The sequence below is a fragment of the Parasteatoda tepidariorum genome, chromosome 3, assembly GCF_043381705.1.
Source record: "Parasteatoda tepidariorum isolate YZ-2023 chromosome 3, CAS_Ptep_4.0, whole genome shotgun sequence".
NCBI classification, from domain to species: Eukaryota; Metazoa; Arthropoda; class Arachnida; order Araneae; family Theridiidae; genus Parasteatoda; species Parasteatoda tepidariorum.
This window is the reverse complement of record NC_092206.1, coordinates 19,317,392-19,339,758: the sequence shown is the minus strand read 5'-3', so window position 1 is coordinate 19,339,758 and position 22,367 is coordinate 19,317,392. Positions and strand designations below refer to the sequence as shown.

At 29.5% G+C, this 22,367-nt stretch overlaps 1 protein-coding gene across 1 annotated transcript in view; it reads left to right on the top strand.

Moving 5' to 3' along the window:
• Nucleotides 1–22,367, top strand: part of LOC107456001 (leukocyte tyrosine kinase receptor) — a 219,144-nt gene that overhangs the window by 128,511 nt on the left and 68,266 nt on the right. Inside the window, exon 15 of the mRNA XM_071178398.1 lies at nt 7,109–7,282. Coding sequence (XP_071034499.1) covers nt 7,109–7,282 — 174 coding nt within the window. The remainder of the gene's footprint in view (nt 1–7,108; nt 7,283–22,367) is intronic.

Here is a 22,367-nt window from a genome sequence, read left to right as displayed (position 1 = left end):
TTGATTTACAAAAGTGGATTTAAGTATTAACTTTAAAAGAAAAAAAAAATTGAACATTTCAACTCAACCGTTCATAAAATATTCATTAAGTACAGCATCCCGTTGTTCTCCAAAGGGATCATAGACATTAAAGCTCCGCAGTATCCAAGTAGCGGCACGGATGGCAATGTGGTCAGCATTGTTAAGCCAGCGGCAGAAATGACCGCTTTAACCACTGTGTCAGTTAAAATGTTAATATTTTGTTTTTTCGGAGGATTTCTATTCTGAAGTTTAAACAAATCAGCATCGTACATAAATATTCAATAAACTGAGTCTTCACATTTTAAAGCTCGTCGAATGCCCTCCAGAGTTATTTTAAGCCAAAGTAAACAACGATAATTAGTACGAAAGTAAAAGGAGTTATATTTTTCGTCAGTAACTATAATTATCTTAACTCTAAAACAATAAGCGTTAAAAAGCAGTTGTTGTTTTTTTAAGAAAAAATATCTAAGTTCTTAAAATTATTTAATTTGTAATGCATTTTGAGGATAGGTATATAAATAATAAAACAAAACTTGTCTCTTATTTATTTCTGAGAAGTGAAATTACATAACAAGTAAAAAATTAGTAATTCAGCAATGGAATCTTGAATCAAAAGAATAAGTAACTACAATTATCTCCTAAAATCACTATTGGAACAAAAATGAAGCAAGGTTAACTAAGGAAATGGCATTTACTTTTCTCTAGACAGCCTTAGGCAACTCATTTTAAGCAACTTATATTTAAAAGTTAAACTATTCAAAATAATTGGGATTAACCTAAAAGATATTATTTGAACTAAAATTAGTTCAAATTATAAGTATAGTGTTAAATTGCTTTTTGCCTTCTTTTCTTTTGCGTAAAAAATAAAATTCACGTTAAATTTTATTTTCTAAAACAATTAACTAGGTTATAAATTTATTATTCCTATCACTACACAGGTTTTTCTAAAGCTATATGATACAAACAAAATCGTGAAACATTTTTCTTACAGAAAATAAATGTTTTTCTCAATCAATAAATTAATTTTTAGGATCAAAAAACCAATGCCATAAGTACATTGTGAAAATTTAAGTACAAGACACAAGATAAGAAAAGAACACTTCATAACTTCTGATCTAGTGATCGGATTTTCACGTACAATTTAAATGCTAATTTCAAAAACGCAAAATAATTCAGGATGGCAATTTTTAAGCTATGAAGCCACTTTCTCCTTAACAAAAAATTTTTTTTTCGTTATTGACCCTTCAAAACATGAGAAATAGCCACAATCTTAACAATGAACAAGCTAACATTTAAATGTCTAATTATTTGTATTAAATAAAACAGAGACCAAAGAAGAAAAGTAAGATAAATAATAATCAGTATTATTTACTGCGCTTAAGCGGCAAGTGCGTAGAACTCATAAAATAAGTTAAAAAGATAGAAAAAACAAGGAAAATGATGTAAATTTTTTTTAAAGGAGACGAAAAAAAATATTAAAAAGTGTTTTTAAAAAGTATTTACTAATTTAAAAAGTTTTTAAATTAAAAAAAAAGAAAAAGAAAATAAAATCAGGAAAAATATAATTTTGTCATCAGCTCTCACACGATTATATCGGGAAAAAATAGTGCTATCTGATATTCCATTAATATAGCCAAAACAAAATATATCAATACAATAGTGTAAAGGGCACCAAAAAATGAAACGAAAATAAAACTTATTGAGCAAAAAATGTACAATAAAAATAAATAATGCAAAATAAAACAATCAAGCAAGTAAACTAAAAATTCAAGAAAATAAAGAATAATACTCTTAATGCTCTTAATACTCGTAAAGTTAGTAGCTAATTCAAATGTACTTACACTTTCAAATATTTTTCAAAATTGATTTTTATATATTATATTATGCAATATTAAGCACCATTTTTTCGGATGTAATCGAGAGAGCTGATGACCAGATTATAACTTTTCCTTATTTTGTCTTATGTTCCAATGATATTTGAATTTCAAAAAAAAAATTTAATTTTTGAATATTGTTTTCTTCTTCTTTAAAAAATCTTTATACATTTTTNAGACAGAGAGAGAGAGAGAGAGAGAGAGAGAGAGAGAGAGAGATTATGAACTTTTTTTTTTCATGCTTCAACTGATTTATTTTCTTCATTTTTTTTTTGTAATAATTTTGAAATTTCTACTTCAAATTAAATACATATACGATTTTTGAAATCATCTAGATCAGGGGTCTCCAAACTTTCCAGCCTTAGGGCCATACTGATTACTCCAGTAAGTACCGAGGGCCAAAACCATATTATGACCATATATGGCAACGTTACTTTTAAAAAGTAACGAGTAAAAGTACAAGTATTTTTAAAAAAAGTAACGAGTAAAAAGCAAAAAGTTCTTACTTTAAAAAGTAACGAGTAAAAAGTACTAGCAAAAGTACAAGTACTAAACAAAAAAAGTAACGATTTAAAAGTACATTTCTGGGAAATCGAAAATTCAAAGTAACCTAAAATTTTATTGAATAATATTCTTATATTCTTTAATGTTTTTGCAAAATTGTTGTTATTTATTTAATTATTTTTAATTTTGAAAGTTATGGACATCAATTTATTTTTAAATTCGGAAGAATATCATAGTATAATTTTATAATATAAACGTATAATATAATTTTAAAATCAAATATAGTTTTAATATTAAACTATTTATGGATTTGCACGAAAAGAAATTTTATCTATTGATTTTAATTTTTAGTTTATTATTTAAATTACCATTGATTTAAAATTGTTTCACTCTTTAGAAACGCGTTTTAAAAACACAAACATAAACAAAGCAAACACGGTGTTTCAGATAGCTTTGTGATCTTTGAGCTAGTAAAAAATAATTGAATGTGCAGTATAAGTTGAAACAGAAGGTATTTAAGGACGAAGTAAGCTGTGAATGCATATATATTGCAATCACAATGCTTTTTTTTTTTTTTTTTTTTTTTTTAAAAAAGCTTACCGAGTTTTAGGAAAAAGTAACGATTTCATTCGATATTTCCGTTACAAATACTTTTACCTTTTCCCTAAAAAAGTAACGAAAATACAAGTAAAAGTACTAAATTTAAAAAGTAACGAAGTACAAGTAAAAGTACGTACTTTTTACTTGTACCGGCGGTACAAGTAACGAAAGTAAAAGTACTGCCATGTATGATTATGACCCACACTGAGCTGTTGTGTTCATTATAATGATAATGAAAATTTCTTACCGCAGATTAAACAGCGATGAGATGATGATATAGTTCACGCTAGCACTGTAAATAGTGAAACCTAAAAGCATAGCAGTCTATCCATTGCCGCAATTACATTCGATTTTTTGCCACCTCATAATCCCAATCTAACATAGTTGTATTTTTATAACTGTAATATTATTACATCTACTATCCCTAACTAGAGTTACTTTAACTTTAATTAACAAAAATAATTTATAAGATCGAAAAGGGTCATAATCACTGTCTCTATATTAAGCATAGTTACAGTCAGCAGCTTCAAATTTGTTCAAAAGATATCGGCATACCACAGTTTGCAAAGTTTTTCTTTAAAATAGAGAAAGAAATAGGGGTGGGAGAAACTTACATGCTACTATTTAGAGAGCATAGAATGTAACGATAAGCATTTTCTCTTGTTTGTTTCTGAATTGGTTGAGCATTCAAAGAAGCCGCAATCTTACAGTATCTGGATAAATGCTTCAAGACAAAACCGATGAGATTTCTAAGCGATTTGGTACTACTACTTTTGTGTGCTCGAATGGTTGATTAGACAGATTTAAAAAGCGGAATGACATAAATTCAGGAAAAATTATTGGAGAATCGGGAATTGTTTCCATACCTGATGTTGAGGATTGCTCATCAGCTTAAGATTACTATTTATTTTTGTACGAAAGACGAAGAGTACTCTTCGTCTTTTTTTTTATTACGTAACTTTCATTTTGTATTACATAATAGAAAATAAAAGTTAAGACAATTTTTGTTACTACGTACTATGTTTCTGTCCTTTTTGCATTTCATTTTATTAGTCATTGATTTAAATAATTTGAAATAAAAGGGGGGAGTTAGGAACTATTAGTTAAAATTGTTTGCGAAACGGATATAGTGAAGTCCCGGTTATATTAAACCGAAACTTCGGTCCCTTGAATGTTCACTATAGCGGAGTTTGACTGCACATATATATGAAAAAACTGAAAAACTAATCGATGGGAATAGGGATGAGGAGAATTTCAATAAAGACTATCATTAATCACTCAAGAAGGAAAAAAAAGGCAACATCAGCTGAGTAATAGAAATATCCTTTCGTTTGCGGAATAATAAAAGCAAAAATCTATTTTCAATGGGAAAAGATGTATCCAAAAAAAACTTTCTTTTCAACAAAAAAAAAATGGAATTTTCCCTTTTTATTGGTTTCTGAGATTAATATTAGCATTATTCCGCACGATTCATATTAGTCATCTTTTGTATTCTATTTTTCTTTTGTTAACCTATCCATTGTTTTGCTTTTGTCTATTATCTTAGGTACGTTATTTATAACAAAAACCTTACAAAGCTGTTTTCTAGATGTATTGTTTTTATAATTGGATTGATTGTGATGGTAAAGGCAAAATCATGCTAAGCGCTATAAATGAATTCCGTTTGTTTATTTTGAAAATAAATTTTTATAAGACTTGTAAATCTATTGAAATAGTTTTTAAAATTTTTTAATAAGGAGCAATTGAAGAGTGTATGAGAATGAAAACTCTACATATGGAATTGGAGGACATATTGTGGTGTCCATACTGGGAGTCGAACCCTAGTCCTAGTTTTCTTGATTAAAGTATTTTCTCTGCTTGAGAAAGTTGAGTTTCTTTAAAAGGCTTTCACAAGCTACAATAAATTACAAACTAGAATAATCATGCATCTTAAACTTATTTCTAGTGATATGATATAAATAATTGCAATTAGTTACATTTGTGTTTCATAAATTTAGAAATATAAAATTTGTAAGCATATATACAAATTCGTAATTTAAACTCATTCAAAATCTTTAAACACATACAATACTCTTTCGAATGATGTATTTTTAAATTCGATATCAAGTTAAAAAATGCTGACGGTATTCATAGCGAATAATTTTTGTTCGCATTATTCAGATTTAGAAGTAAAATAAATGAAAAAAAAATATTTTATAAAATATGTTCCCAATTGAAGCGAATGAAAGAAGTATCCTCAGTAAACTACAATTTTAGCAAATATATTCTTTTATTTTAAACCTATTCAGAAGAAATGTTGAATAAAAAGTTTGAATGAGTATGAAATGAAAAAAAAAGTACAGAAAAAGAATTGAAGAAAATCCTTTTGAAAAGGCATTTGAATATTTCTTCTCTTTGCAAATAATGGAAATACATATCACGCTGTTTAGAAAAAGAGGAGTTTTTAGGATTCGCAAATATCAAAGATAATCATTAATAGTTACATTGAAATTAGTATTTGCAGTTTGACGTTCGTAATCCTTATTAAAAATGGTTGTTTGATTTAGAACATCAGCTTACTAAGTTTGTTTGATTTTAATTAATTTCAAGAGTGGAATCTTTTGTAGGCGAGAGCATATATTTATCTTTAAAATTTAGTTATCGTTTGTTCAGGATAAAATTTCTTAGAAATATATTTTTAAAATGTAACATTTCTTTGATATTTTGACATTTAAAGGAAGTGTTTTAGTTAAGATGAATATCAACAATTTCCTATTAATTAATTTAGATAATTATTTCGCAAAATACAAATTATTCACTTATATAAACATACAATACAGAGAAAATGTATAAATAATAAATTTCTATATATTAAAAATATATGTTGGAAATAATAAATATTAATAAAAAGAAAAGAAAATATAAAAATTATATATTTTTAAAAAATAAAAAAAAATATATAAATTAAAAAGCTAGAAAACAAAAAAAAAATGAAAAGATATAATCTCTTCATCAGTTCGCACGGTTATATCAGCAATAAGGAGTGCTTTCTAATTTTGCATAAATATGTATATAACAGCGTATATATTAAATACAATGGCTTCACACTCTCAGACGGATCAATGATTTAAATCAGGTCAGAACGCAACTACACTCACATAACTACTACTCAGCTCTGAAAGTCACATCCCTATTTATATAGGCTTAGCGACTAAAGCCAGTAACACGTTTCAACACGTTTCTCGCATAGCTCTGTAAATATTGTCCTATCTTTTGAAACTGGAAGTTTTAAAAAAAAATCAATTTATCGTAAAATGGTTGCCGAGAATCTTGCTAAGCTTTCCAAATTGTCATCAAACCGAGTCTTAAATATAAAAAAAATACATTAAGCGTTATTTTTCCTCAAAATTATGTTACAATTCCGCGGGCAGGACTGTGTAGGGGTCAGGAAACTGACCTTGCATCAGAAAGGTTCCGTGTTCGAATCACGGGCAAGGCATATATATATATATATATGAACTATTAGTAAGTTTTGACACAAATCAATAACGTCAAAGATCGGATCTGTCCGAGAATAATTACACAGTGAAGATAAGTCATGCTGGGGTGAAAGGATCATTTTCGCANTATATATATATATAGTTATGTTTTATTTTGCTGCCAGAGTTGAACTCCTTTGTTGGTTTACGACTAGCAATGTTCAACTCCGTAGCCATGTAATTTTGAGCCAAACCCAGAATACAGGGCACATGGGTTAAGCATTTTTCAAACTAGCTGGAAGATTTTTTTTTGGAACAAACCAGCATTTGTGCTACAGGGAGGGGAAATATGGATTTTTTACTACTGTTAGTCGGACGGCAGAGGGAAGTTTTTAAGAACCCGCGATCCGTCTACTCGACAACAGTAGTAGGCCTTACTATAGTTGTGGCCGGAAAAATAAATCAGTTTTAAACAACCAATACCAGAACAACGGACTACAATAATTTCAAAACAAGGGTTAAGTTTGCATTAATTGTTCTGAAAGAAAGAAGAAAAAACAATCCACATATGTATAGGCGATGGTGTAAACAATACAATTCATTTAAAAAAAACTATTAACAAAATAATAACTACTTTAATTCCAATTTCAGGTGGTGGTGGAGGTTGGGATGACAATACCGGTCATCCAACCAGTGGTGAATCTTTGAGAGAAGGTGGCCGTGGTGGTATGGTCTGCATGGTTGCCAGTGCATGGGGGACGGATGGTGGATTTGGTGGTGGTGGAGGCGGCTGCACATCTGGAGGAGGTGGAGGAGGACACAGAGGTAAGATTCTACATTTATATTTAACTAAACGTTGCCAACATTTATGCATAAAAAAGTGAAAAACATAAAATTTGACAAGTTTTGAGAATGGGCACCTGTTTTTGAGCGCTTGAAACTTGTCGACTGCTATCTTCTATTTATATATTTTTAAAGCGAATGAAAATTTTAAAATAATGAAGTTAAAGTATTCAATATAGACAATTATCGTCAAAATCAAAAGAGTCCGTAAATGAAATCTTGAAGATTTATTGGTTCAACATCTTTTGAATTTTTCTTTTTCTTTTTTCATCATACATCATATTAAATACCTATATGGTTTGGACGCATTTGATGGTAAGAATGGTATAAGAATTATATTCTTTTTAATGTTTGGTCCAATAGTAGGCCTATGTGTACCTTTTCGAATTGTTCTTTCATGTACTATCTTTTGCAAGATGGAAAGTATCATTGTTATCTCTAATCTCACGTAAGGGTGTCTATGAGATAAAAAAGAGAATAAATATATTTCAATAAGTAATCATATTGTTTTTTAAGTCTAGGAAGTTTCTTTTAAATGTGAATTAAAATCGGTAGCATAATTCAAAATTTTGATAAATTTGGATGGAAGTTAAATGTATTAGTGGATTTTGAGAAATTCTTGAAAAATTAGGAACGGTATACAAGCAACTGTGAGGGAGAGTTCATGCATTAACAGTTAGTCATAGCCTGTAACAAATATTTTTTCTATGAAGTTTCTTAATGCATCAGGTACTGTGGCATTGTATAATATATCACCATCAGCCAAATTACTTTCAATTCATTAATTAGAGTAAATTATAGGATTTCATTATATGAATATTGCAAAATTATTCTATATTTAAGAAATAACGTAAGTCACGGGCTTTCGGAAAATTTCCCTTATGAATCATTGCATATAAAAAGATATTATAGTATCTCTAAAAAATGCTCACACCGTTGTATAAGTATTTTCCGTAGTTCAAAATATTACAGCATGCCAACAAGCATTACCAGCTTCTGAAGAACTGCAATTTCCAGCTTTGTTTCGAAAGAAGGATTCGTGAATACTTAAGGGAATATTGTATGAAAGATCTGGTGAATATTGTGGATGTTGTTGTAATAAGGAAAGTTTTTTCAAGACACTGCAGTATTCAAAGTGTTCTTTTGCTTACAAACGAAAAGTAATTCATGATGCGAGTCATGAGTTTGTTTACAGATACTAAAGAGAAATAAAGTCATGTACATATACATAAGTCCAAAAGTCAGGTGGAAATCAAAACTTCATAAAAAAAGTTATGAAAATAACACGCTGGTTTTGTAGCCAATAATTTTACGCAACCTACTCCAAATGAAGAATCTACCAACCTGGACTTCTGGGAATCATTTCATGTTCTACAATCTCATATTTTTGGAAATCCATTCTAATTTATATTTCCACATCATAGAGCCTAGGGTTCCCACCTAACCTCTCACACCTCTTTCTTACCTTCCTTCTTTTATTATCTTATTTAAGTTCGTTCTTCTTCTTCTACTGGTTAAGTCACTTATTTTTTTCCTTGTTGCACCATGCTTGTACCTTTCTTCCGTCATTTTGTGTTCAGACACTGAGGGAGATTCTTGTTTATAAAACCGAAAATATAGTATGTCCATTTTGAGCTATATTTGCATTGTTTTGCTTTATTCCTGTTATACATAGTATTTATACACATTTAAAAACAGTTTACTATTTATTGGTGATAAAGTAAAAATTATGTAATATTTGTGACAAAAATAAGTTTAGACTTATCTTACATTTTCTTTTATGAAATTAATTGGAAATATAGTTATGTTTTCCAAATGCTGAACTCTAAATCTAATTAATTTGCATAAAATATCTTCTCAAAAACACGTCTTATACATAAATATATTTTTATAATATCTTATATGTATATTAATTTATAAGAAAATATGTATTACGGTATCAAAATATTTTTCAAACTTAAATATTTTTTCAAACTTAAATATTTTTAAACATTTACATAAATTTTGTATAAAATTATTTATCCTGAAATTAGATACTACTTGCTGTAAAATACCAAGTTTACATTAATTTTAAGCTTCTTATAAAATGATGTAAAAGTTTATTCTTTCTATCTGAGACCTCTTAGAAAATAATTAACTGTCTAAAACATGTTCTCGAAATCTTGTTACGCATTTCGCTATATCTAGCATACTTTTTCTTACTTAACTAATTAAGTCTCGTCGAGAAAATAAGAAAGCAGTCTTATTTAATTACTTCTTGAGAAATTCGAATTATATTTCTCTTTTTTCTTGCCACCTTTGCAATGTTGAAAAACGATGATTTAAATACAATCTTACCCTCAGAAGCAATGTTGACATTTTAATGTTACGAATTTAAGCCGTATATTTTGCCTCTCCTTGAAAATAAATTTAATTAAAATACTTTTTTTTGCAAAAACTTGCCATTTTTTTGTGTTAAATTCAATTTCAGGATTAGGTTTTTCTCCGGTGAGGACTTAATTATTACATCACTTGTAATCTCACCTACTACTTGTTTGAATTTTTATCAAGTGTTTCGAAACACTAGAGGCACTAATTTTTTTTCACTATTGGAGATAAAGATTTTGTCTCTATGGTTCCATTTTGCATAATCGTTTTCTTAATTTAAAATTTAAGTTATCAATTTATCTGTTTGACAAGCTGAAAGTCTAATTAAAGAATGAGAAAGAAATTTTTTAATTGTATAGTTTAGACCTAATTAAAAAAGAAACTTCATATTTTACGTATAACCCCCTCTGTGTTTATTTTAAAATTGAAATTCAATCAACATGTAATGAAACAAGGAGATGACTTCATGTTTACAGTTTTATTGCTTTTTAAAGGTATATTTTTATTAAATTGGTTGATTTATTGATTATTGAAGTAAAGCGTTGGCTACACTAGTTACAGTGGCGAGAGCGAAAATAATTAAATTAATATTTGAAACGTTTGCTGCGAAATAAGGGTTCAGTAAACAAAGTGAATTGAAACCATAGAGATGGAATGAAATTAGAGCACGCACATCAAGATATTAGAAAGAAACCACGTGACAGGAGGGCGAATCTAGAGAGAATTTTTCTAACTTCCGTTTTCCCTTTTTATTTCAATGGAAGAAAATCGATGGGGGGGGGGTTTATAAAGTCAAAAATCTTAAAATATGGTAAATTACTGTGGATATACGGAAAGATTTGTTAAAGGAAAACATTTCACATTTCACAGCTAAGTTAATTTATCACTTTTTGGAATAACAATTGCTTTATTTACTATATAAATTAACTTTAGGCATGTTCTTCTTTTCCTTAAAGCATCAAATGAATCCCGATTGTTCCATTTTATTAATTCTGAAACCCAAATTTGTCCTTTGAAAACGATCTTGCAAGTAAATGTAAACGGACTAAACACAACTAAACTATAAAGTTATCGTTTTATAGCCATAAAGTTATGATTAGCCATGACCATTGATTGGACTAAACCATAAAGTTGTGATTATTATTTATTATTAATACTTATTAGTATTTATTTTAAATTTTAGTGCTATAAAGTAGGCGAAGTTTTGGTTTCATATTGTTTGTTTCCTTCTTTGTTTATTTACATTGTACTATTCTAAAAATGGGGCAAAGTTTTTTTAAAAATTTATTTAGCACTTCATTTAGGAAATCGTCTGATTTTTTTCAATGGAAATCGTCTTAAAAGCAACAATATATGAAAAAATTGAGAATACTGGCAGTGGTGTTAAAGCTAATCCTATCAACACAGGAGGGAGGGTAAAGTTTAAATAATCTTAACAATCCTGAATCTTTCAACTCTTCTCCATTGCCTTTATAAGTACAAAACATGAGTCTACTAGAAAAAGAGAACTCATCTGAACTGTCTTTTTTCGACGTCAAAATCGAGAAGAAGGGAAGCACGTGATTGAGAGGACTCTGATGTTTGGAACGTAAAGAAATGACGGGAAAATATATCAGAGGGTTCGTTCGACCTATATCCCATTTCTATGATAGAGGCGAAATTCATATTGTTAGGTTAATTAGGAAATCCGGCTTTTTGCAAATGTCTACGGCATTTAAAGAATGTCACAGGCATTTTAAAGACGTCACCGGTATTTTGCAAAGGTCGCCAACATTTTGCATATGGCACCTGCATTTCACGAATGCCACCAGCATTTTGTAAATGCCATTAGCATTTTTCCATTCACCAGGATAATTAGAGGTCTTCAATATCTCCTAACATGTCTGATATTTTAGACTCATTAAAATCATCATATAGCTCATTTGGTGAAACGATGACGTAACTGATAATTATCCAATTGTGCAGGAAAAAAATTTAAATCATAACAACTTTTATACATCTCAGGATAACTCTCCTAGATGGGTTCAACAACCCTCTAGGGTTGTCATAGCAATTCTGTCATTGTTTCTACAAATAAATTTGGCCTTTTCATAGCTCTTGGCGTGTTTACTCTATTTAATAGAAACGATGTCTCGAAGATAGAGCGTTCGCCTTCCAATCAGGTGAACCGGGGTTCGATCCCGGCGATGGCTGGTCGATACCATAATTCCGCATCCGGCTTGCATCGACCACAGTGCTGACGTGAAATATCCTCAGTGGTAGACGGATCATGGGTTAGAGTCCCCTTTCCGTCAGGCTAACCGTGGGAGGTTCTCGTAGTCTTCCTCTCCATGTAACACAAATGCGGATTAGTTCCCTCAAAAAGTCCCTCCACGAAGGCAAATTTCTCCCAATACTTGATCCAGGAGTTCCCTTGTCTTCTGGATTGGGTTCAAAATTACAAGGCTACGGAGTTGAACATTAGTAGTCGTAAACCCAAAAATTGGGTCGGCTGTTCAACGACGGTTATAAAATAAAATAAAATAAAGACTAATTTATGAATTGCGTGTTGAGTTACTCAAATCGACGTAATTTCCTTAGGCTTATTGCAGTAAATGATTATTTATAATACACTTTCGCTTTAAACTGCTGAAACAAATGTAGCTAAACGTACACGAATGAATAATATATTTCCTAACTAGCCGTGAGTCACGCGGGCTCATTGCAGTAAGGTTAAGGAATATCAGGATGATTCTAAATAGCCTAACGTAGAATAGCGGAGACTGTTTGCAAAAAGTCAGATTATTCAATTAGCCTACGATATATACAAACGAATTTTTTGTTTAAATTTTCTTTGTTAACTAGCAGGATAACAACAGGATAACTTAATTGAAATTGCAAGTGGTTTGGGATACTGTTTAATTCTGTGTTGAAATTAGAACCACGAGCAACAAAAATACCAAACTTTTAACTCCTCCAAAAATTTCACTCATAAGAAAAAATCTATAATTATTATGAATTTTGCCAATTGAGTGTTAGAAATAAACCAAACAAGATAGCAAGCACGATCTATAAAATGAAATCTGAGACGACATCCTTCAGAATTTTTAGTAACCACTGTCCCATTTTAGGGCCGGTCCTAAATTGCTTCTAAAGCTTACATGAATTATTTTTCTGACACAGATATTAAAAAAAAATATACATTTAAGCGTTGTTTTCTTTTTTAAGTTTTATAGATGGCATCTCTTAACAGGCTTTTTTTCCGCTGACGTTACTATTCGGAGAAAATATACTGCAATGGTACCATTGTTTAGACCTTTAGAGCTTATTTACTGAACTAAAAACATTGAATTTCTATAAAATTTTTAAAAGTAATAGAAACAAAAATAAAAAACTCTATTGTTAAAACAAATAAGAGAAAAGGAAAAGAATAATGAAAAAGAACTTAAAAGCTTTTTGATTAATTTTTATAAACCCATTCTTTTTTTTTTGTATACATCAGATTTTTTGCATACATTTACTACATAAACATCTAAGTTAGAAAGAGAGAAGCAAATCTAATTTCTCTAGAGGCAGAAGCCTAGATTTGAGTTTTCAAAAAACGTTATAATCCTTTAAGCAAAACTAATGTAAAACATTAGCATAATTATTTTCCTTTATTATATACTCAGGAGCTTCAATTTTAAAAGCTATTTTTAGAAAAATTAATCTGACAAATTTTATATTTTCAAACAACATTATAAAGAATTCGAATTTTCAAGGTGACATTCGCCCACGCATTTTCATGCTTTATGCAAACGCGCGTTCTCATTTTTAATTAATACATCTATGTTATACAAATTAAGAATGTTACAACAAAATTTTATTTGTTTTAAAAATGGCTTTTCAAACAAGTATTTACATTTTAAATATGAAGAGCTTTTTCTTATTTGTTCATGAGACTAGCTTTAAAAACGTAATTTAAAATGTCATCATAAAAGCTTTTGATGGAAGTTTTCATTTCGGAATTAGCTTTTAAAATATTTAGATACTTGAAGCATTTTTAATAGTTGAACAATGCTTGAGTGTAGCCAAGGAGTTCGATAGATTTGAACTGTGCATTAATATTTCACTGACTGTTTAGAAATGTAGCGAAGGAAGAAAAAAACGAGATTTATTTAAAAGACTTTTATTTCGATGTTAGTGAATTTTAATTAGCACAACAGGGGTATTTTATAATAAATATTGGCTTAACACAATCATTTAAAAAATAATTTTTTTCAAAATTAAAATCAGAACACTTTCTGTTGTTTAATTTTAATTAATGTTGAGTCTCTAATGTTTTAACAAGTTGGTAATTTTCGAAGTTTCATTACGTAACGGCCCTTGAAGTTCAGTTACAATGAACTAAATTAATTAAACTCCTGAACTAAGTGACACGATAAAGTCACGGGACTCAAACCCGTGATCTGTCAAATTCGATGGATATTTTATATCATCATAACACAAGGGCAAACTTATGTGAGTTTTTTATAGGTCGTAGTAAATGTTTGCATGCTTCTTTCAGAGTTTTTAAAAGATACTTATAAATAAATCATAACCTGGAGCTTTGAAAGTGATATAGCGCTCGCCTTCCAATGAGGAGAACCAGGGTTCAAATCCCAGGGATGGCAGTCTATACGAATTCCGCACCCGGGTCGCACCGACCATAGTGCAGACGTAAAATATCCTCAGTGGTAGACATATCATGGGTTAGAGTATCCTTGCTGTTAGGCTAACCATGGTGGTTTTCCTCACCATGCAACGTAAATGCGGGTTAGTTCCCTCAAAAAGTTCTCCGCGAAAGCAAATACGTATCTCCCAAATCAAGAATTCCCTTGTCTTCTGTATTGGGTTCAAAATTACAAGGCTACAGAGTTAAGCATTAATGGTCTAGTCACAGAATTGGATCGGCTGGACAACACCTGTTATAAAATAAAATATAAAAGCTGCAGCACCCATTCGAGATTTAAAATGGTCTCACGGAAAGAAAAAAAATTGTAACTTTGCTTTATTTGGTGTATAATCTATATGAATGTTTTACTATCCACACTTAATGGCATTGTAAATTCGTCTAAAGCGATGTGAGAACTTAATGAAGGTTTTATCTATAAAAATTAAAATAAAGTTTAAAACATCTTTTTAAGAATAGGATTCTAATATGTTACAAAATTCCGTTTCTTTTACTTTGAAATATTTTCCCTGTTAAATAGCATGGGATTACAATTAATAAACTTGACGCCATGGGTGCCTAATGGCAACCATCGCAACAGCGTGCACGGGAAACTCTGCTATAAATAATTCTACTTTATTTAAACTATTAAAAGGCTCCTCCCCCTGATAGCTTAGCTCACCAACCCCCGTGGTTGCTTCTCATCATTAAAGAAGGGTTTGTACCCATGTTTTTTGATTGCCATCTATGGCATTATAAGGATGATTAAAACGTAGCAAATCAATAACATGAAAAATAGGTACTCCCGCCTCAACGAGAGTTATTACTCAGTGAATATGGGCCGTACTGAGAAAAAACAGTTCCTGCCTGTGCGTAAATTCGTTTTTTTAGAACTAGCTTAAATGGACATAAACCGCTTTTCTTCCTGGATCTTCTTTTAATTCGATAAAAAAGATCATTTTGTTAAAAAATATATAAATATTATAACTTTATGCAAGCATAATTTATTGATATGTTAACTTTAACGAAATGAAAAATATAACTAGTTTTGAAAAATAATTAAATGTTCTAGAAAAGAAAATTAACTTTGGAACACAGAATATGCTACACAATAAGCAGTGATAAATGAGAAGTAATTTTACTCGTTGACAATATCTAATAAATAACCTTATGTTATATAACATTTCACATACGAAACAGTTTTTAACTAACTTTAGTTAACGTATTTTTAAAAATGTCAAGATAAATGTTAAGATTTATATCCAGTAACGTCTAATATTTCTCTTAATTTTAAATCATTCATTTTTTTGTTACCTTTGACATTAAGTTAATCGCGAGTTTATAAGATTAAAATTTCGAAACAGATAAATTTTTCTACACAGCAATGGATAAATAATTATCATTTAGAAAAAAAAACTATTGCAAAAAACCTCCACTTAAAATTGCAAAAACTTTCGAATTAATAGGAATTTCGAAAAAGAAATCAAAATGATTCTGTCACTGTGGTTTGCGCTTCAAATTTCCATTCTGCAGTTGCGTTTCAACGAACAGTAGATCGACTAACATGTTCTTTTTACAACCAGTTTAACATTTAATAAGTCTCGAACTAACAATCGAATCAAAAATTTTTTTTATTTATTCGAACTTTTTGTCTTATTTTTCCGCACATCGTAATTTCGAATTTCTCAGTCATACAGATCTTGAGCAGCAAAGCAAAACGTAATATAAGCAAACATTATCGAGGCAAAATTCGAAAGAAAAAAAGACATTTAAATTTGCATTATCTTTCGCAGAAATTGGAATTTCGAAAAACAAAACAAATATAGTCCTTTTCGCATGCTAAATTTTAACTCTGAAGTTTTCTCCCAGTAGAGTGGCCCGTATGGTATTTCTTCCAAAAAGTTTAGCAGATAATAATCATCGAGCTCATTTTTTATTCCATAATAATCCCTGTACACTTTTCTATTCACCTTAGTAAACTCAAATATCTAAGTCCTATAATTTTCACGCTGTAAAACAGAATGCAACATTAAGGAGAACACCCAAAACAATAATGCCTGCATACCACGCAAAGAGAGATATTTTACTAAGTTTAGAAGCTTATAAGCCAAGCGAAATTACTTTCTCAAATCCTATCATAGCAAAATCAAAATGCAACGGAAACATCTCTGTCACTACATAAAGAAATCAAAAGCTAAAGATTCCACTTTCAACTTCCTCGCTACTGAAAATAATTGCTGGTGCAGAATAGTTCCATTTCGCTCAACATTACTAAGATATGAAATGGCAACAAACGAAGAATGGGATCCCTACGGATATTTGAAATAATCCCCATGACTACCAGAAATAATCCCTCTATCGGGAAAACGAGTGACATGGCCATGCATTCATGATTAATGCCTCCAGGTTATCAAGGGTTGAGCACGACAGCTCTATTTTCTCACCAACCATGCTAAATAAAAGAGGCATTCGACTATATACTGACACATTTTGTTGTTGACAGAGAAAATCAGTTACGTTCATGATCCATCCCATGGAAGATTGTTATCTAATAAATCCACTTTTGCAAATGTGCTGAATTTGAATGAAATAAATAGGTGTATTCTAGGTTTTGTGAATAGCTAATAATCATATAAAATGAGAGCCATCTTCAAATGAGAATATAAAGGATGTCCGTGTTGGTATTGTTTAGAAAGTTTGTTTTAGAAAGTTAGTTTTAGAAAGTCTTTTAAATATATTTTTAAATACTTTTTGCTTGGAAGTTGTAAGCCTTTTGTGCTCTATGTTTTTTTTTTCTACCATTGCAATTTTTTTTAATTTTTTAAAGGGGACATAAAGGATTTAAAAAGTGTTAAAAATATTTTTTTAATTATTTTTTAATCAATATGTTATTATATCATCTTTAATCTATCGTAACGACGTCATTATAGGCATAACATATCTTATTTCCTAAATTTACTACTTCCTCTATTTCATAAATTTAATCATTCCTAATCTTTATTTACATAAATAAACCAGTAATTAATTTTATTTTATAAAGAGCTAATGCATATATTTCTGTTCTCAATAAATGTTATGTCGAATTTTTAAATTCAATGCAAGTGTATAACTAACTATTATTCAATGTCACAACTGAGCATCAAAATCTGCTTTTAACCTTTTTTTCTACAGCCACATTAGACAATAGCATATTAGGTTTACTTTAATTTCCAGCGAACTTTTTCGCCTTAAATCTTCAGCCAACTTATTTAAATATTAACATTAGATATCGTTAGGTTGGCTGAATTGGCTTTACTTTTGGCAGTGTCTTTTTGCGATAATGCGACCACAATGAATCTCTCCTGTACTCCAAAAGCATTGATTAACTCCTTGACATGCGAAGACGTCTGGGAGACGTCGTTTGTTTCTTATGTCAAAACAATAATTGACGTGTCCTAGACGTCTTCAACACAGAGATGCCAACTTTTCTCCGGACAGCAAATAAATATTTTAAAGTGGTAGTTTATCAATTGTGATTCTTGCTTTAGTAGATTTTTATCCACCAATATTTCTAAATATTTCGTAAGCTTATCTAATTCTCCACTTATAGCAGTTATGTCATGCTATACCTTTTAAAAAACAAGCAAAACTGGTCAAATATTTGCAAAATTTAGTTCGTAGTTATTTACCTTTTCTCTTAATTATTCTGGCATGTCCGGAGCAGTTGGCATCACTGTCAACATTCCGTTGTGAGTTGTTGTTTACAGTACAATCAAAAATTATTTCTACATCAAAAAATTAATAATTCCGCACGGTTTAAAGTTTAAATGTTTAGTGTTATGTCAAGGAGTTAAATATCACTTTTGAATTGACTTAAGATCATGTACTTATGGGGAATTTGTCTTCCATGGCTTTTCCTCATTTAATTATTTTACTATTAATTTACTATGAGTCTAAATTTATTATTTCACTCAAAAAGTCATTTAGATAAAATATTCTTCGAATTTTGTATCCAACTGCTTCCGAATAAAATTTTATTATGATTATTATCCTTCATCATCTACCGAAGTTGGACATCTGCACCAATTGCCCCACATTCTCCGTCACAAAACAATCACATTTTCCATTATAGTAACAAAGATATATATCATTGTTACTAATATACATTAATTAAATTTTAATACTAGAAATATAAATCTTTTTAAATCACAATTAATTTACAGAAAAAATAAATCCTTGTTTTCCTTGTCCTATTTTGGTCTGTAGCTATGGGTCATGGACATAGAGAAGGTGCGTAGCGTTTTTAAAAAGTGCTTAAAGGTGCTTAATTTTTGATTTACGTGTTTTAAAAGCCCTTAAAAGTGCTTTTTTTATTCGGGGTTTGTAAAAAGTGCTTCATTTTCTATCTTTTAGAAAGAGATTTTTTCTTTGCCCTATCGATTGCCGTTCTAAATTACAGAAAAAAAGCATGATTTTCACAAGTTTCTCTGCAATATTTATCAGAAATTAGTTATTTTATCATGATTATGTAACATTTGTAAAAATGTTTCTAAATTTTAATGATTTTATGTTTATAAAATAAGAACTATTAAAACGATAAAAGAAAAAAAATTTATTACTGCACAGTTCCTAATTATGATTTTTTTTTTTTTTTGGAAAGTGATTAAAAATATTTTTTGAGTGCTTAAAAAGTACTTAAAAGTAGCTTATTTTTTGTTGAAAAATTTGGCTACGCACTCTGATAGACAATTTGTAATGAGTCTTATATTTCAGCGAAGGATTTTAAAAGATATTCTAGGAAGCGAAAAAGACAATTATTTTTAAAGAAATTTTTTTTAAATAAGATGACTTTTTTCTATGAAAAGTATTTTAAAAAAGCACAGAGGATTTGTTTCTCAAAAATAATTAAATCTAAAAAATTTCAAAATTTAAAATATAATACATTTTTAAACTATAGGGGAGAGTAGGTTCAATTGTAACAGGGTACGATTGTAACAGAGCAAAGTTTTCGAGTGTCGGATTCTAGATTTGGTTCCCAGGTGGCGTACAAGGTGTATTTCATAAATCTACATGTACACCCCTGCTGGCAACCATTTTTATGTACTTTTGAAAGAGTTGCATCACAAAAGATATTTTCATGCTATGTAAGTACTTTTTTTCGGTATTAGAATATTATATTATAACAAAGTAATTTTATTTAAACAAATAAAAATTATTAACCGAATATGTAAGTGGACACCTTAATTAACATTTCAAAAAAAAAGATTAGTTTTGTTAATTAACTAGCATTGTTTTTAACAAATGAAGCTGAAATGGCGTCTTGGGGACGATTGTAACAATAAGTAAAGGGACGATTGTAACAGCTGAAAATAAATAATCTTATGTTTACAAACCATTACTTAACTCAACTCTTTAAGAACCACCAATAGTTTCCTATATGATTTATATTATGTTGCATGTGCATTATTTTATTTGTCACCTTTCACAGCATAAATTAAAATTTTTAACCCCTTAAAGTTAAAAGTTTAACCCTTTAGGCCTCTGCTCATTATTATTTTTACTCCTAAAATATCACTACTATTTTGATCAATAGAAAAATATATTACAACTATGATAATATGTATAATTAACTATGTTTTAGCTGAATTTATGAACTGTTACAATTGACCCCGTAAGTGGGGACAATTGTAGCAAGTGCACGGCTGTCAAAAATTGTCAACAACTAATTTAATAACATTTAAAATAGGGTATTAATTTTTTTCCAGTAGAGGATAGTCTACTTTACTCGTCTGTCAATTAATACTAATAATATATTGGATTTTTTGTTAGTTAAAAATAGTTAAGTAAAAAATGTTACAATTGACCCCACTCTCCCTACATATGTTAGATTAAGTTCTTTACTTCCCATGAAATTATTTACAACAAAGTTCAAGTAATGTAGCATTTGTTCTATCCTAATAAATTATAAAGTCCTTACTCTAATGGTTTCTGTAGTTTTTGAGAATCGATCTAAAAAAATTTCTTCTCGGAACATAGAAGTTTCTTTGCTAAGAGTCAGCAATCTACTTAAAGATTTAAAATTCACAAACAAGTCGGAAAAACTCAAGCTTAGTCATCGATATTCTTCATATTTATTTTAAAAAAATTATAATGAACTTGTTTGGATGGTTCAGTGAAACTACTTACAAGTTTAAAAAAAAAAGAAAATTGTTTAAAGAAAGGAATATCCTACAAAAAAAGATTAGTTCAAATACAAACCTTTCAATTTTTTTTTTTTAAAGTTTTAAAATCTTTTTCTCATGCCGCAGTACCAGTATCATTAAAAGTTGAATAAACATCATTTAGGTAATTCTTGTTAGCCAAACAAAGGAACTTCTTTCCGAATATCTTTCTTTTTAACTCATTCGCAGTTTTTTTTCTTGAAAAAAAAAGGGGAATTTTTATTTTTGAAGTTTAAATTTGTATTTCGAATGTTTGAAAACTTATTGTGAAATATAAAAGATAAAAAAGAGAAAATATATTCTTGTCATTTATGTGTTTTTAGAACTATTTATATCGAAAGTTGTTATATAGGAGTGAGCAAATCTATAAATCAACTGATCGCACAAGTTCACTGGATTTATTTTATTTTTTTATAATCGTCATTGAACAGCCCACCCAATTTTTGGGTTTACGACATCTAATGTTCAACTCCGTAACCTTGTAATTTTGAACCCAATCCAGAAGACAAGGGAACTCATGGATCGAGTATTGGGATCGAGTATTTGCCTTCGTGGAGAACTTTTTGATGGAGCTAACACGCATTTGCGTTACATGGAGAGGAGGACCACGAGAACCTCCCACGGCTAACCTGACGGTAAGGGGACTTTAGCTCATTATCCGTCTACCCCTGAGGATATTTCACGTCAGCACTGTGGTCGGTGAAAGCTAAATGTGGAATTCATATCGACTGGGATTCGAACCCGGTTCGCCTCATTGGAAAACGAACGCTCTATATTTAGGTCACAGCGCGACGAGCAACGCGCTCGACGTGTTTTGCTGTAACTTATACATTTTTACGAAACTGATTTCAATATTTTTGTACAATAATCTTAAAAAGATAAACTATTGAAAAATGAAATTTTTTGTTTTATTTTTGAAAAATTTGCTGCGTTGTCCCTTCTTAATTAAAAAAGATACCAAAATAGTTGAGTAAAAAAATTTGTACCAAAGTTTTAAAGCTTTTAAAGCAAGCATTTATTTATACAAAAAATATTGTAATGGTATAGTCAAAATCTAACTAAATTGTTCTGAGAGAAATGTTAATAAAACTCAAAACAAAATCATTATATTTCAACAAAGCAGTTTTTAACTAAACTTTCTCGCAATATTTCAAAAATTCACATTTTTAATTAATAAATCAGATGCTATTTGTTTGTTTTTTACTATACGAAAGTAGGAGTTTTCCACGTTTTTAATAAAAGAGCATTTTTAATTAGAACAGTTCAATTAAAACTCTAATTTTATTTCATTATATCCGAAAGCTTGAATTATAGATAAGTTCTGTATACTTCGGTATTTATAAATTCAAACGTTGTAACCAAAATCCTAATGCTTTTAAAATATTTTACTTTTATTTTGATTACGCTTAGCAATAAATATTCTTCAGCATTGAATTTTCATTACTTTGTAAATTAATAAAAAATGTAATTTACTTTGCTAGTTTGAGTAATCTGAATTACAGGGTTTCGTGTTTATAAGCTCTTGATTATGTAAACTATTTTAAAAATTAAGGAATTAATGTTTTAAATATAAAATGCGAATGGAATCTGCAACAGAACTCAAACACAAACAAACAAACACAACTGCTCACAACAGAACTCAAACAATATTTGAGATAGATCCACGCGAATTATTATGTAAGAAAATTCAAAACCTCGCTTTTAATTTTTTTTGTGAGAAAAAAATTATTTTAATTTATTTTCCAAAGCATCAAACCTAATTACATGAATTATATTTTTATTATTTTTTATGATTATATATTATAATTATTTTTTTTTATGATTATATATT